The sequence below is a fragment of the Oncorhynchus mykiss genome, chromosome 19 (genome assembly GCF_013265735.2).
Source record: "Oncorhynchus mykiss isolate Arlee chromosome 19, USDA_OmykA_1.1, whole genome shotgun sequence".
In the NCBI taxonomy this organism is placed as follows: domain Eukaryota; kingdom Metazoa; phylum Chordata; class Actinopteri; order Salmoniformes; family Salmonidae; genus Oncorhynchus; species Oncorhynchus mykiss.
The window spans coordinates 19,183,745-19,198,343 of NC_048583.1; the positions used below are offsets into that span (position 1 = coordinate 19,183,745).

Below are 14,599 nucleotides of genomic sequence, written 5' to 3' on the forward strand. Positions count from 1 at the left end.
AGCTGGCTAACTAAAAACAAACAGGATTTCACGGCCTGACAAGATTGCATGCCTAGATAGTTATTGTTGGCTATAACAGTTTCAAAATAAGTACACGTAGCTGGTTAAATACATTAGCTAATGTCTACTCGAAAATACAGCACCAACCTAGTTTTGTTTTGGGTAGGAAGGTAGCTAGCGAACTGCGTGATGATGCTACGTTAGCTAGCTGGTGGTGAACTAGCCACTTGCCTTGGCTAACAAAAGTAGTGGAAATAAATGAATTACCTCAGTGAGTGTTTTTTGAGAAATTATCGTAACACTTTATGGTCAACGGCTCATTCTAAGAGCCAGGAGAAGACTGTGTCTCAATAAGTACAAATAAGTCGTTTCGGTGTTGTTGATGAATCCCCTCAGTCAATGTACACTTATCGGCCCAGTGTCAGCCATTATATTCCCTGTTTCACGGAGGCGGAATGATATAAAATAGTGCGACTCGCACAAGAGCCCTCATCATCAATACTGTCATGTTTTTCCTCAAATACACACACACACACACACACACACACACACACACACACACACACACACATGTAAATAGTATATCAACGTGACTAATTGTGTACAATATTTTTTTACAAAATGTACAGGCAATGGCACCCCTATTGAATAAGGTACTATTTGGGCTCTCGGATGGTTAACTAAACGTAAACGTTGCAATAATGTCAGTGTTTTGCCTAAAAGTTGCCTTTTGAACAGATCAAGTTTATTTCAATTTAATCAAATTGGCCAACGACTTACAGTATTCACTCACACTAGTGTCATGGAAATGTGTAAATATTCCAACTGTTACTAGCTCTAATTATATGATAAACAAACAGGCCCTTTTGTGAATCAATAGAACCTCCTACCCTTATCACCTGAGCTGAAAGTTTGCAACGCACAGACACATACAAACACAATAAATCCCTATAAGCTATATTAATAATACATTGAGACTGGAGAGAAGTATAAAAAAAACACCGCAAGATCTGCTTAAGTTTACAGAATGATGTGCCCGACCACCAATTCACAACTGCACTCTTTGCTACAACTCCATCCAGCTAGAGGCTCGCCACATCCGATGAAAAACACAAAAGAAGACGACGCAGAAATATAATTGGAGGCGAGCATACATCAGTGGTTGGCGAGTTTATTTTGATGTTGAATATTCGTTGTTGCGACGAAAGCAAACCAGACGGCATTATTTACTTGTTTTTATTTTATTTGCGGATAGCCAGGGGTATGCTCCAACACTCAGACATCATTTACAAACGAGCAGTAGGGATGACAAGGGATGTTCTCTTGATAAATGTGTGAATTAGACTATTTTCCTGTCCTGCTGAGCATTCAAAATGCGTACCTTTGGGTCTCCGGGAAAAAATCATTTTCTTTGGGAATGTAGTGAAGTTAAAGTAAAGTTGTCAAAAATATAAATTGTAAAGTAAGATACAGAGACCCCCAAAAACTACTTAAGTAGTATTTTCAAGTATTTTTACTTAAATTCTTTACACAAGTTGTAGTGACTGTTTAAAGCCCATAGACTAGTTTCAGGGTGAGGAACCATCTAACATCAAGTTGTAAAATAGTCAGTACAGAATGACACAGTAGCATCTTCTCTATGTTATTTTATGCCCAATAAAATTGCTTGTATTTCAACGGTAGCTGCACAGCCTTGTCAATCATCTGAACTATTACTATATACTGGAAATATATTATTATATTGATTCCGTTTACATCACACTCACAATAAAACCCTTCAAATTTGCTTTTGTATCTAGCCCAGCTCAAAACATCATCCAGCGGGCGGCGCTGTTGTCTATTTCTGGGCTCGCCACCAGCTGAAAACACAAAAGAAGAAGGCAGTGCAAACAATTCTGCAAGTCGATGTAAGTTTGTTTTGAATTGAATGTCGACCTATCAGTCCTCAGAAAATGGCCAAAGTACAGTCTTTGAGTGTGTTTGCTAGTGAGCGTTTAACAGTGGCTGCAGTAGAGATTTTGTGAGTAATAGAGAAAGTGGTAGCGAGATACAAGGAGGTGATTTCCCAGTTTAAAGAGGAGAATGACCGGCTGGGAGACTGCTGCGGATCACACCCGAAATAAAACGATGTAGAATAGACCCCGTCCAGTTCTCTCTCACTGTCTCTGAGGAAGAAGACCCCCCCCCCCCCCCCCCCCCCCCCCCCAGGACCAGTCAGGATGTAGGGCAGCTTCAGGGACTCGAGGCTGACGTCATAGAGTTAATATAAACTCTTCCCTGTGTAAAACAATTAATGTGATCAGGAGGATCAACTTCAGTCCTTGACTCTTTCCCCAAATGGTGGAGTACAGAGAGAGTGACTCTAAACCAGTGAATCTCAAACCTTTTGTCACTGTGTCCCACCTTGACAATCCCTGGGACCCTCCAGATCAAGACAATGCCTCCAGCCACAGATCAGCCGCAAGCAGCGATCCAGTAGGACTTGACATCCACCGACAATTGGATCCCAACACACCATTGAAGAAACTTCTAAAAAAAACACACTGGGAAAAGGTTGAGTTGCAAGGGGACCTTGAACAGGCACATACAGACTCATACAGGAGAGAAACTCTTTAGCTGTGGTGACTGCGAGCAGAGCTTCAATCGCAAGGGGACCTTAAATTAGCATATAAAGACTCATACAGGAGATAAACCATTTAGCTGTGATGTCTGCGGGAAGAGCTATCAGACACAAGAAGAACCTAACTGAGCATATCCGGAGTCACACCGGAGTGAAACCATTTAGCTGTGGTGACTGTGGGACAAGCTTCAATCAAAAGGTTTCTCTTAACAGGCATGTACTGACTCACACAGGGGAGAAATCATTTGTTTGTGGTGACTGCGGGAAAAGCTTCAGGCAGAAGGTTAGCCTTACCAGGCATATATGGATTCATACAGGAGAGAAACCATGTAGCGGTGGTAACTGTGGGAAAAGCTTCAAGCATAAGGTAGAGACCTAACCAGACATACTCTGATTCACACAGGAAAGAAGCCATTTAGCTGTGATGACTGTGGGAAGAGTTTTAACAAGAAGGGGAACCTAGCTGTAGATTTACTGATACACACAGGAGAAAAAACATTTAAATGTGGTGACTGCGGGAAAAGCTTCACACTCAAGGAAAACCTACCTGCGCTTATGCATACTCAAAGGTACTGGAGAGAAACCATTTCGCTGTGATGACTGTGGGATAAGCTTCAGACACTAACTGAACATGGACAGTAATAAACTCAGCAAAAAAAGAAACGGCCTCTCACTGTCAACTGTGTTTATTTTCAGCAAACTTAACATGTGTAAATATTTGCATGAACATAACAAGATTCAACAACTGAGACATAAACTGAAAAAGCTCCACAGACATGTGACTAGCAGAAATTTAATAATGTGTTCCTGAAGAAGAGGGGGGGGGGGGGGTCAAAATCAAAGTAACAGTCAGTATCTGGTGTGGCCACCAGCTGCATTAAGTACTGCAGTGCATCGCCTCCTCATTGACTTCACCAGATTTGCCAATTCTTGCTGTGAGATGTTACCCCACTCTTCCACCAAGGCATCTGCAAGTTCCCGGACATTTCTGGGGTGGAATGGCCCTAGCCCTCACCCTCCAATCCAACAGGTCCCAGACGTGCTCAATGGGATTGAGATCCGGGCTCTTCGCTGGCCATGGCAGAACACTGGCATTCCTGTCTTGCAGGAAATCATGCACAGAACAAGCAGTATGGCTGGTGGTGTTGTCATGCTGGAGGGTCATGTCAGGATGAGCCTGCAGGAAGGATACCACATGAGGGAGGAGGATGTCTTCCCTTTAACGCACAACATTGAGATTGCCTGCAATGACAACAAGCTCAGTCCGATGATGCTGTGACACACTGCCCCAGACCATGACGGACCCTCCACCTCCAAATTGATCCCGCTCCAGAGTACAGGTCTCGGTGTAACGCTCATTCCTTTGATGATAAATATCGAATCCGACCATCACCCCTGGTGAGACAAAACCGCGAGTTGTCAGTGAAGAGCACTTTTTGCCAGTCCTGTCTGGTCCAGCGACAATGGGTTTGTGCCCATAGGCGACGTTGTTGCTGGTGATGTCTGGTGAGGACACTAAAGAGGATGGAGGTGAGGACGCGAGGAGTCAAGCACAACCAATTGAGATTCTCCCGTTGTTTGCGTCTCAATTCTCCACACTTCTCCCAAAGTGTGCACTTGAACAATGCCTGACAGCAGGTGCCTTACAACAGGCCTACAAGCTGTCAGTCCTGCCTCTCTCAGCATATTGCGGACAATCTGAGCACTGATGGAAGGATTGTGTGTTCCTGGTGTAACTCGGGCAGTTGTTGTTGCCATCCTGTACCTGTCCCGCAGGTGTGATGTTCGGCTGTACCGATCCTGGGCAAGTGTTGTTACACGTGGTCTGCGAGGACGATCAGCTGTCTGTCCTGTCTCCCTGTAGCGCTGTCTTAGGTGTCTCACAGTACGAACATTGCAATTTATTGCCCTTGCCACATCTGCAGTCCTCATGCCTCCTTGCAGCATGCATAAGGCACGTTCATGCAGATGAGCAGGGACCCTGGGCATCTTTCTTTTTGTGTTTTTCAGAGTCAGTAGAAAGGCCTCTTTAGTGTCCTAAGTTTTCATAACTGTGACCTTAATTTCCTACCGTCTTTAAGCTGTTAGTGTCTTTATGACCATTCCACAGGTGCATGTTCATTCATTTTTTATGGTTCATTGAACACGCATGGGAAACAGTGTTTAAATCCTTTACAATGAAGATCTGTGAAGTTATTTTGATTTTACGAATTATCTTTGAAAGACAGGGTTCATATAGAACATCCACAAAGAAAGAAAACAACACATTTGGAAAAAATAAAGAAATTAAGACAGAGATCAGGAGATGGGCAACTCTTAGAAAAGCAACTCTGGATCATTCATGTTGCAGGTTTAAGATAAATATACTGTATGTGTGGTTCATTTACTTTTGTAAAATGCGTTTGATTTAATTTCATGATCAAAGAGTACAGCGTATTGTAGGAACAACCAGTCCTGGTCTGTGAGGAAACGCACACTGCTGTTCAAAGTATGTTGATGTTTTCACCTTATTAGAAACAGGAATTCCTGGTTGTTTTTTGTCTCTCATGGCTATGAGAGAATGGCAAAACTGATGTTATCAATACATTAAACATGTTAGAATTTTCAGGGTGAAAAAAGGGGAAATGAACTAATTAACCAATCATTGATTAAATTACCTGATTACAAACAGCTGTGATAGTGCTGGGCTCAAACAAAAATGTTCACTCCCTGGTGGTCAACCGGGAAAGGAGTGAAGAACACTGTTCTATTATGTTCTCTCGGGTCCTGATGGATATGATAATGATGGAAACTCCCTCCAGCCAATGCTAACACCAACCCAATGCTTTGAAATCTATTACGGGCATTGTTCAAGTGCACACTTTGGGAGAAGTGTGGAGAATTGAGACGCAAACAACGGGAGAATCTCAATTGGTTGTGCTTGACTCCTCGCGTCCTCACCTCCATCCTCTCTTCGCCTCCATTTAAGAAAAGGTTATCGAGGAGAGGCAAATTACGTTTATATAGGAGGAATCCCAAAAATGTGTAGAGTGATCCAAACAAATGTAGCTCGTAGTGTAATACATTTTATAGATAAAATGACAAATAGCGTTTTTTAAATGTGTGCATGCTTTTCTACTTAGAAAAACAACAGCTGATTCTAAGGGGGTGTGGCAGATTTTAAAACACTTCCACTCTAGCCACTGGGAGGATACTCAGTCATTTTGGCGGGGGGAGGCTATTGAGTGGAGGACCCTCTTCTGTTTGCCTACTAATGAATTGACACTGGCCTTTTCCTGTTTGGACAAAAGTCTGTCCTTCGCCCTCTCTCCTCAGTGACCTGGAAACCGATGAGTGGTCAAGGAGTGTCAATTTGCTAGTAGGCAAACAGAAGAAGGTCCTCACCTCCTCTACAGCCTCCTTTTGGAGAGGAAGCACGTGTATCCTGAAATCTGAAACACCCCCTTTGAATGAGGTATTTTTGTCTTGAATGAGAAAAGCTTTAGTCTATTCTGTATCTATGGACCCAGTCGTTCTCTCTAAATGTTCCATTGACATACTGGCTGGCAATATTCTTATCCTGTGCTTGCTAGCTAGCCAACTACGGTTAATTTACAGTCGTGTCAAAAAGTGCAGCCAGAATAACAGCAAAGTAGCTGCCTTTGCATTTGTTTAATCAAATCAAATTTATTTATACAGCCCTTCGTACGTCAGCTGATATCTCAAAGTGCTGTACAGAAACACAGCCTAAAACCCCAAACAGCAAGCAATGCAGGTGGAGAAGCACGGTGGCTAGAAAAAACTCCCTAGAAAGGCCAAAACCTAGGAAGAAACCTAGAGAGGAACCAGGCTATGAGGGGTGGCCAGTCCTCTTCTGGCTGTGCCGGGTGGAGATTATAACAGAACATGGCCAAGATGTTCAAATGTTCATAAATGAGCAGCATGGTCAAATAATAATAATCACAGTAGTTGTCGAGGGTGCAGCAAGTCAGCACCTCAGGAGTAAATGTCAGTTGGCTTTTCATAGCCGATCATTAAGAGTGTCTCTACCACTCCTGCTGTCTCTAGAGAGTTGAAAACAGCAGGTCTGGAACAGGTAGCACGTCCGGTGAACAGGTCAGGATTACATAGCGCAGGCAGAACAGTTGAAACTGGAGCAGCAGCACGGCCAGGTGGACTGGGGACAGCAAGGAGTCATCATGCCAGGTAGTCCTGAGGCATGGTCCTAGGGCTCAGGTCCTCCGAGAGAGAGAAAGAAAGAGAGAATTAGAGAGAGAGAGAGCATACTTAAATTCACACAGGACACCGGATAAGACAGGAGAAGTACTCCAGATATAACAAACTGACCCTAGCCCCCCCTACTGCAGCATAAATACTGGAATCTGAGACAGGAGGGGTCAGGAGACACTGTGGCCCCATCCGATGATACCCCCGGACAGGGCCAAACAGGAAGGATATAACCCCACCCACTTTGCCAAAGCACAGCCCCCACACCACTAGAGGGATATCTTAAACCACCAACTTACCATCCTGAGACAAGGCCGAGTATAGCCCACAAAGATCTCCGCCACGGCACAACCCAAGGGGGGGGGGGGGACCCAGACAGGAAGATCACATCAGTGACTCAACCCACTCAAGTGACGCACCCCTCCTAGGAACGGCATGAAAGAGCACCTGTAAGCCAGTGACTCAGCCCCTGTAATAGGGTTAGAGAATCCCAGTGGAAAGAGGGGAACCGGCCAGGCAGAGACAGCAAGGGCAGTTCGTTGCTCCAGAGCCTTTCCGTTCACCTTCACACTCCTGGGCCAGACTACACTCAATCATGTGACCCACTGAAGAGATGAGTCTTCAATAAAGACTTAAAGGTTGAGACCGAGTCTGCGTCTCTCACATGGGTAGGCAGACCATTCCATAAAAATGGAGCTCTGTTTGCTTAGAAATTCTAGGGACAATTAGGAGGCCTGGGTCTTGTGACCGTAGCGTACGTGTAGGTATGTACGGCAGGACCAAATCAGAGAGATAGGTAGAAGCAAGCCCATGTAATGCTTTGTAGGTTAGCAGTAAAACCTTGGAATCAGCCCTTGCCTTAACAGGAAGCCTGTGTCGAGAGGCTAGCACTGGAGTAATATGATAATTTTTTTTGGTTCTAGTCAGGATTCTAGCAGCCGTATTTAGCACTAACTGAAGTTTATTTAGTGCTTTATCCAGGTAACCGGAAAGTAGAGCATTGCAGTAGTCTAACCTAGAAGTAACAAAAGCATGGATTAAGCTGTTTTCTAGAGACATTTCTAGTGACATCCATAACAATGAGATAATGAGGTGCAATTTTGTCTGTTATTGTACATTTCAGATGGTCATACATAGAGTTCAGATAGTCATACAGAACTCCCTTCTATAACGGGTCACTCAGGCAAACAGCCGTTAGCTTCAAGTGAGTAACCTCCCGGCACCATGCCTCTGACCTAAAACTATTTTGACCTACAATTTTTAGGCCTATGTATGCAGTATATGAATATGTGTAGCCTGGCATATATGATGAGTATCTTCAACACTTGCCCATGTAGTGATTCAGGCGTTCCCAAGTTTACTGACGAGTATATTCAACTCTAGCTGAAAGCCTATTGGCTTATTTTTTTTAATTTTTAATAAAGTGCACCACTGTAATTCCTAAATTGTAGTGAGAACATTATGTAATATGTTTAAGGGGTATTTCATGATTGTGAATCCAAAACCAAAATGGCAAAATGTTTCAGTGCTTAGGAAATATAATGGTTCAAATACACCTACGCTTTCTCTGAAGAACTGAAACTCCCTGTTTCACTTTTTTTTTTTTTATGTATTTAACAAGACAAGTCAGTTAAGAGCAAATTCTTATTTACGATGACGGTCTACACCGGCTAAACCCAGATGACGCTGGGCCAATTGTGCGCCGCCCTATGGGACTTCCAATCACGGCCGGTTGTGATACAGCCTGGAATCAAACCAGGGTGTCTGTAGTGACGCCTCAAACACTAAGATGCAGTGCCTTAGACCGCTGCATCACTCGAGAGCCCACGCTGCATCACGTCCAACGGCGGCTACCAAAAAAGGCGCTGAAATTGTAGTTCTAACCGCTTCTGTGGTTTGTTTAGAATAATTATATTACATTTACTTTTGATACTTAAGTATATTTAATACCAAATACTTTTAGACTTTTACTCAAGTAGTATTTTACTGGGTGACGTTCCCTTTTACTTGAGTCATTTTCTATTACCGTATCTTTACCTTTTTCTCAAATATGACAATTGGGTACTTTTTCCACCACTGGCTATTTTATGCCCAATATTTTGTATTTGAACGGTATCTCTATCTTAGCCTTATGTTTAAATTTATATTACTGTATAACGGACATATCATATTTTACATGAGCATACTCACATTTCAGTTGAATGCATTCAGCAAGGTAACCTTCCAACCAAATGTTTGTTCTTATCTATCCCAGCTCACAACTGCTGGGGGCGCTGTTATCTGTTTTGAGACTCAACCGCTGACAAACTTAACGAAGAAGACAACACGGAAGTATAATTGATAATTGTTTTGTTTTGTAGAAGGCACCTGGCGTAGACGCATTGAACTGAATACCAAACTCTCAGTCCTCTGAAAATGTCTAAACTACAGTATTTGAGTGTTTTTATTAGTGAGCGCTTAATGGTGGCTGCAGTGGAGATTTTTGACGTAGTAGAGAAAGTGATAAAGGAGTATCGGGAAGAGATTTCCCGATCTCAACAGGAGAATGAACGGCTTCAGAGACTTCTGCGGATCGCACCCGAGATAAAACTATGTGGAACAGACTCCCACAAGTTCTTGCTCGCTGTCTCTGGGGAGGAGGTTACCCCTGAGCAGCAGCACTGTGAGCAGGAGAGCCCCAGTCTGGGACAGGAGGACCCAGAGCCCACACAGATTAAAGAGGAACAGGGGGAAATCAGGACCGGGCAGCTTCAAGGGCTGAAGGCTGACATCATAGAGTTTATATTCACTCCTCCCGGTGTGAAAAGTGAATGTGATCAGGTGGATCAACTTCAGTCCTTGACTCTTTCCCAAACGTTGGAGTACAGAGAGAGTGACTCGAAACCAATGAATCTAAAACCTTTTGTCAGCGTAACCCACCTTGACAATCCCTGTGACCCTCCAGATAGTCAAGACAATGCATCCAGCCACAGCTCAGCCGCAAGCAGCAATCCAGTCGGACTTTACGTCAGCCCACCATTGGATACCAACACACCATTGAAGAAACCCAGCACCACATCTAAAAAACACAAGGGGACCCTAAATGAGCATATAAAGACTCATACTGGAGAGAAACCATTTAGCTGTGGACATTGCGGTATAATCTTCAATCACAAAGGGACTTTTCACAGGCATATTCTGACTCATACACGAGATACATTATTTAACTGTGGTGACTGTGGGAAAAGTTTCAAGGAGAAGGGAGACCTAACCAAACATCTAATGATTCACACAGAAGAGAAACCTTTAAGCTGTGGCGATTGTGGAAAATGCTTCCGACACAGGGGACATCTGAACAGGCACATACAGACTCACACACGAGAAACATTATTTAACTGTGGTGACTGCGGGAAAAACTTCAATCGCATAGAGCACTTGAACGTGCATACATTGACTCACACAGGAGAGAAACCATTTAGCTGTGGTGACTGTGGAGAAAGCTTCCGACACAAATATAGGCTTAAAAAGCATATACTGACTCACACAGGAGAGACTTTATTTAATTGTTCTGGCTGTGGGAAAAGCTTCAGACATAAAGTGAACCTGGATAGTCATATACTGGTAGTCCACAAAGAAAGAAATCAGGATGAAAGTGGAAAGAAAATTAAGACTTAAGACAGATATTCTGTCAGGAGATGGGAATGAAGGTAGTGGGGGCGTTGGGGTGGTGATGGGTTGGGTCGGAGGGCCGGGGGTCATAGTCTCTGCTTTCCCAGGGGGTGGGGTGGCTCTTTTTTTATATCCCTTTATCCCTTTCATGCTTTAATCTAATAATATCTGGGAATTGATTTGTAATCAAAACAAACAAAAAATAATAATTCCCATAATAAAGTTTGATTTTTTTTAAGAAACCAGAATTATGCTTTATTTTGGAATGTCTTTCAGGGTGATGAGATAATGGTGATACTGATGTTATTGGTGTAAAATATTGTATACTTTAGGCAAAAATAAAGACATTTAAAAATATATATATAAAAAAAATAACCAATCATCAAGTCCTTGATGTTAAACAGGTCTAGTGCTTGGCTAAAACAAAAATGTGCACTCATGTATCTCTGTTGATTTACAAAGAAATAACCATGAAACGGCCAATATCAATTACTTTTCCTCCTGGTGCTGTGTTGTCCCCTTGTCCTAGAGAGCCTACACAAAACACAGCCCTTCTTTTAACTGTTTCTAAAATTCCCTATGGGGAAAAAAATGAATGGTCGAAAACGATTGGAACCATTTCACTGTTTGATCGCTAGGATTATGGGTATTAGGACACCTCCATTGTGGGGCTCTATGCAGTCATTGAATCACACTCACCATATCACCTATTGCAGCCCAGAACTCCATCCAGCTGGCGGCGCTGTATTCCGTTTCTGCGCTCGGCACCCGCTGAAACAAGTAAAAGAAAACACGGAAATCGGTTTGGAAGCGAGTTTGTTTTGATTTCCTATAGTCATTGTGTGGACCAAGGAAGACACGAAACTTAAAACGGAATTTTCAGTTTTCTGAGAATGGCTAAACTACAGTCTTTGAGTGTATTTGTTAATGAGCGTTTAACAGTGGCTGCTGTGGAGATTTTTGACGTTGTAGAGAAAGTGGTAGCCGAGTACCTGGAGGAAATTTCCCGTTCTAAAGAGGAGAATGACCGGCTACGGAGACTTCTGCGGATCACAACAGAGATAAAAGAGGAGGAAACCCCTGAGCAGGAGTGGAGCCCCAGTCTGAGGCAGGAGAAACCAGAGCCCACACAGATTAAAGAGGAACAGGAGGAAATCTGGACCAGTCAGGAGGTAGAGCAGCTCCAAGGCCTGGAATCTGACACCATTGAGTTCGTATTCACCCCTTGTGTGAAAAGTGAATGTGATCTTCCCCAAACCCAGACTGTGGATGGCAGAGGGAGTGACTTTAAACTGTTGGATCACATAAAGGGTCTCGACATTTCGTGTGACCCTCCGGATAATGAAGGCAACACCTCCATCCACAGCTCAGCCGTAAGCAGCGTCCCATTAGGACATGACAGCAGCTCACCATTGAGAGAACCGACAAAAAGCAGCACCGTGTCTAAAAAACCTCATTGCTGCCTTGACTGTGGCAAATGCTTCACTCAGATTGGCCGACTGAAGATGCACTCGAGGATTCATTCAGAGGCCAAACCATTTTGCTGTGGAGACTGTGGGAACCGATTTCAGCTGAAAGGAGAACTAACCAACCATATAGTGATTCACACTGGAGAGAAACCATTTAACTGTGGTGACTGTGGGAAAAGCTTCAATCGCAAGCTTACTCTTAACAGGCATATACTGCTTGTCCACAAAGAAGGGACACAGTACGAAAATGGAACGACGAAAGGAGAGAAACCATTTTGCTGTGGTGACTGCGGGAAAAGTTTCACTCGTAGGCAGACCCTGAACAGACATAAAATGATTCACACAGGAGAAAAACCATTTCATTGTGGGTACTGTGGGAAAGGCTTCAATCGCAAGGAGACCCTCATTGATCATATCCAGAATCATACAGGAGAAAAACCGTTTAGCTGTGGCAACTGCGGGAAAAGCTTCAATAGGAAGAGGAACCTAACTTCTCATTTACTGACTCACACAGAAGAGAAACCATTTAGCTGTGTTGACTGTGGGAAAAGCTTCAAGCAAAAGAGTGACTTAACCAAACATATAATGATTCACATGGAAGAGAAACCATTTAAATGTGGAGAATGTGGAAAAAGCTTCAATTACAAGGTTAACCTCAACAGGCATATACTGTTCATCCACAAAGAAAGAAAATAGGAAGATGGTGAAAAGAAGAAAGAAAAGTAAGACAGATCTTCTGTCAGGAGATGAGAAGCAGGATGTGGACAAAACTGGTTAGCGAAACAACTCTAAATCATTCATCTTGTAGGTTTCAAATACATGGATATGTGATTCATTCACTTTTGTAAAATGTTCTATGTAAATAAAGTTAGATTTTATTTGAATAATGATCAAACAGTACAGTACATGCTATTGTTCAAAGAATGGTATGGATGTTTTCATGTTGTTAGAAACAGGAGTTTCCCGGTCTCTCGGGTGATGAGAAAATGGTGAGACTAATGTTATTGATACATTCAACATTTTTGTTTTTAAACTACTAATGAACTAATAAAGTATTGTATTAGAAACATGTATTAGTGCTGCACTAAAACAAAAATGTGCACTCCCTGTGGGTCCCCTGGGAATGACTTTAGGACCACTGTTCTATTATGTTCTCAAGTCTAGATTTAAAGGCCCAATGTAGCTGTTTTCATCTCAATATCAAATCATTTTAGGGTAACAAAGTAAGTACCTTACTGTGATTGTTTTCAATTAAAATGGTCAAAGAAACAAAAATAACTTCCAAGCAAAGAGCAATTTCTCATGCAAGAATTTAGCTGGGACTGTTTGGGAGTGATCTGAGTGGGTAGGGGAAAATTGAAAACGAGCTGTTGGCAGAGAGGTTTGGAACTGATTTTCTTATTGGGCTCTTAACTAGCGATGTCACCAGGCAGGCCACAACTGCATCCCACCAAAACAAACTTCAGGTGGCCTTTTAAAACCGCTTTTACGTTAAAAGGGCAATTTCACTATTTTTTATTTTTTTTATTCCAACCTCAATGTGGAAATATATAAAACACAGAAAATCACAGTTTTGTCTGCACTAGGCCTTTAACAATATACGTCAGAGTCTAGGATGGTAGTTTTACCATAGGAATCTGCCAGCAATCCACAGTATCTCTATTGACTTGAAAAAACCATGAAACATATCACCGTTAATTTGTCTCATGGGTCTGTGGAATAGCATTGTCCCTCCAGCTGAGCGTTGTATGGAGTAGGATGAAATTATCCCCAAATGCTGATTTAAGATCAGTTTTTTTTAAAAAGAGCATAAACCGTTACAAATTATATCTGGTTCTCTCTTACACCTATCAGAACACACACAAAAAAAAACATTAACTGTGGCAGGATGTCAAAGATCTGAAAACAAGACCCTTTATCAAAATTTCCCACATTTTTTTCATAACCATGCCTATTATCAATTTTTAACAAGAAAAAAAAACATTCATTTTAAAGATCTTGAATTTGACCATCGGATATTAGTCTCAAAATAAATTAAGTGTACTGATGCCTCTGTCTTTATGACCTTGGCCTGAGGAGAAAGTCTTAAGAGGATCCAGTCTGCTCCAGGAGTTAATCCAGCTCCAGGTTAGTAAGGGTGGGTCGGTTGTACTCATGGATAGGACAGTTTATGTACATGAGTGTCATAGACAGCTGCTTGACAACACCTTTTACAAGAAACTCAGAAGTGACCCCACTTCCCAATTTCAGAATACTATCTTTACTGTCCTAGATGGGTATTTAAGTTCTGGTCAGATAACCAAAAAAAGAACATGCTTTTTTGGCTATTCAACACCCTAAAATTGCCACTTTCTATACTTTGCCGAAATTACACAAGAATGTTACACAACCTCCAGTGCGCCCTATTGTAGCGGGCATTGATGCAGTAACTGCTCCTCTATCTACTTTTGTTGACTTTTTTATTAGACCACTAGCAGAACAGCTCCCCTCCTTTGTAAAGGACACCAGCAGTATGATCTCTATCATTGAATCGCTTGATCCTCTCCCTGAGAATACCTTGTTAGTTACTTTTGATGTTGAGTCATTATACACTAATATTCCACACGAGGGCGGTATTGAAGCTATGGAACATTTTCTTCTGCAACGTGACCTTAAT

At 42.4% G+C, this 14,599-nt stretch overlaps 2 protein-coding genes across 7 annotated transcripts in view; one reads left to right on the forward strand and one right to left on the reverse strand.

Moving 5' to 3' along the window:
* The window catches only part of LOC110497460 (pericentriolar material 1 protein), a 35,783-nt gene extending 35,343 nt beyond the window's left edge, over window positions 1-440 (reverse strand). For all 6 annotated transcript variants that reach the window (XM_036954395.1, XM_036954391.1, XM_036954390.1 and 3 more), the window contains exon 1: window positions 268-440. The gene's annotated coding sequence lies outside the window, so the exon portion shown is untranslated. The remainder of the gene's footprint in view (window positions 1-267) is intronic.
* Window positions 441-11,072: 10,632 nt separating this feature from the next.
* On the forward strand, window positions 11,073-12,833 carry LOC110497464 (zinc finger protein 501-like). Its single transcript, XM_021573573.2, has one exon. The coding sequence runs from the start codon at window positions 11,368-11,370 to the stop codon at window positions 12,637-12,639; it is 1,272 nt and encodes a 423-aa protein (XP_021429248.1). The 5' UTR covers window positions 11,073-11,367; the 3' UTR covers window positions 12,640-12,833.
* Window positions 12,834-14,599: the final 1,766 nt, after the last annotated feature.

Bases quoted from the DNA above. Each gene is read 5' to 3' on its own strand.
- LOC110497464 (XM_021573573.2), top strand. From the start codon at position 11,368: ATGGCTAAACTACAGTCTTTGAGTGTATTTGTTAATGAGCGTTTAACA.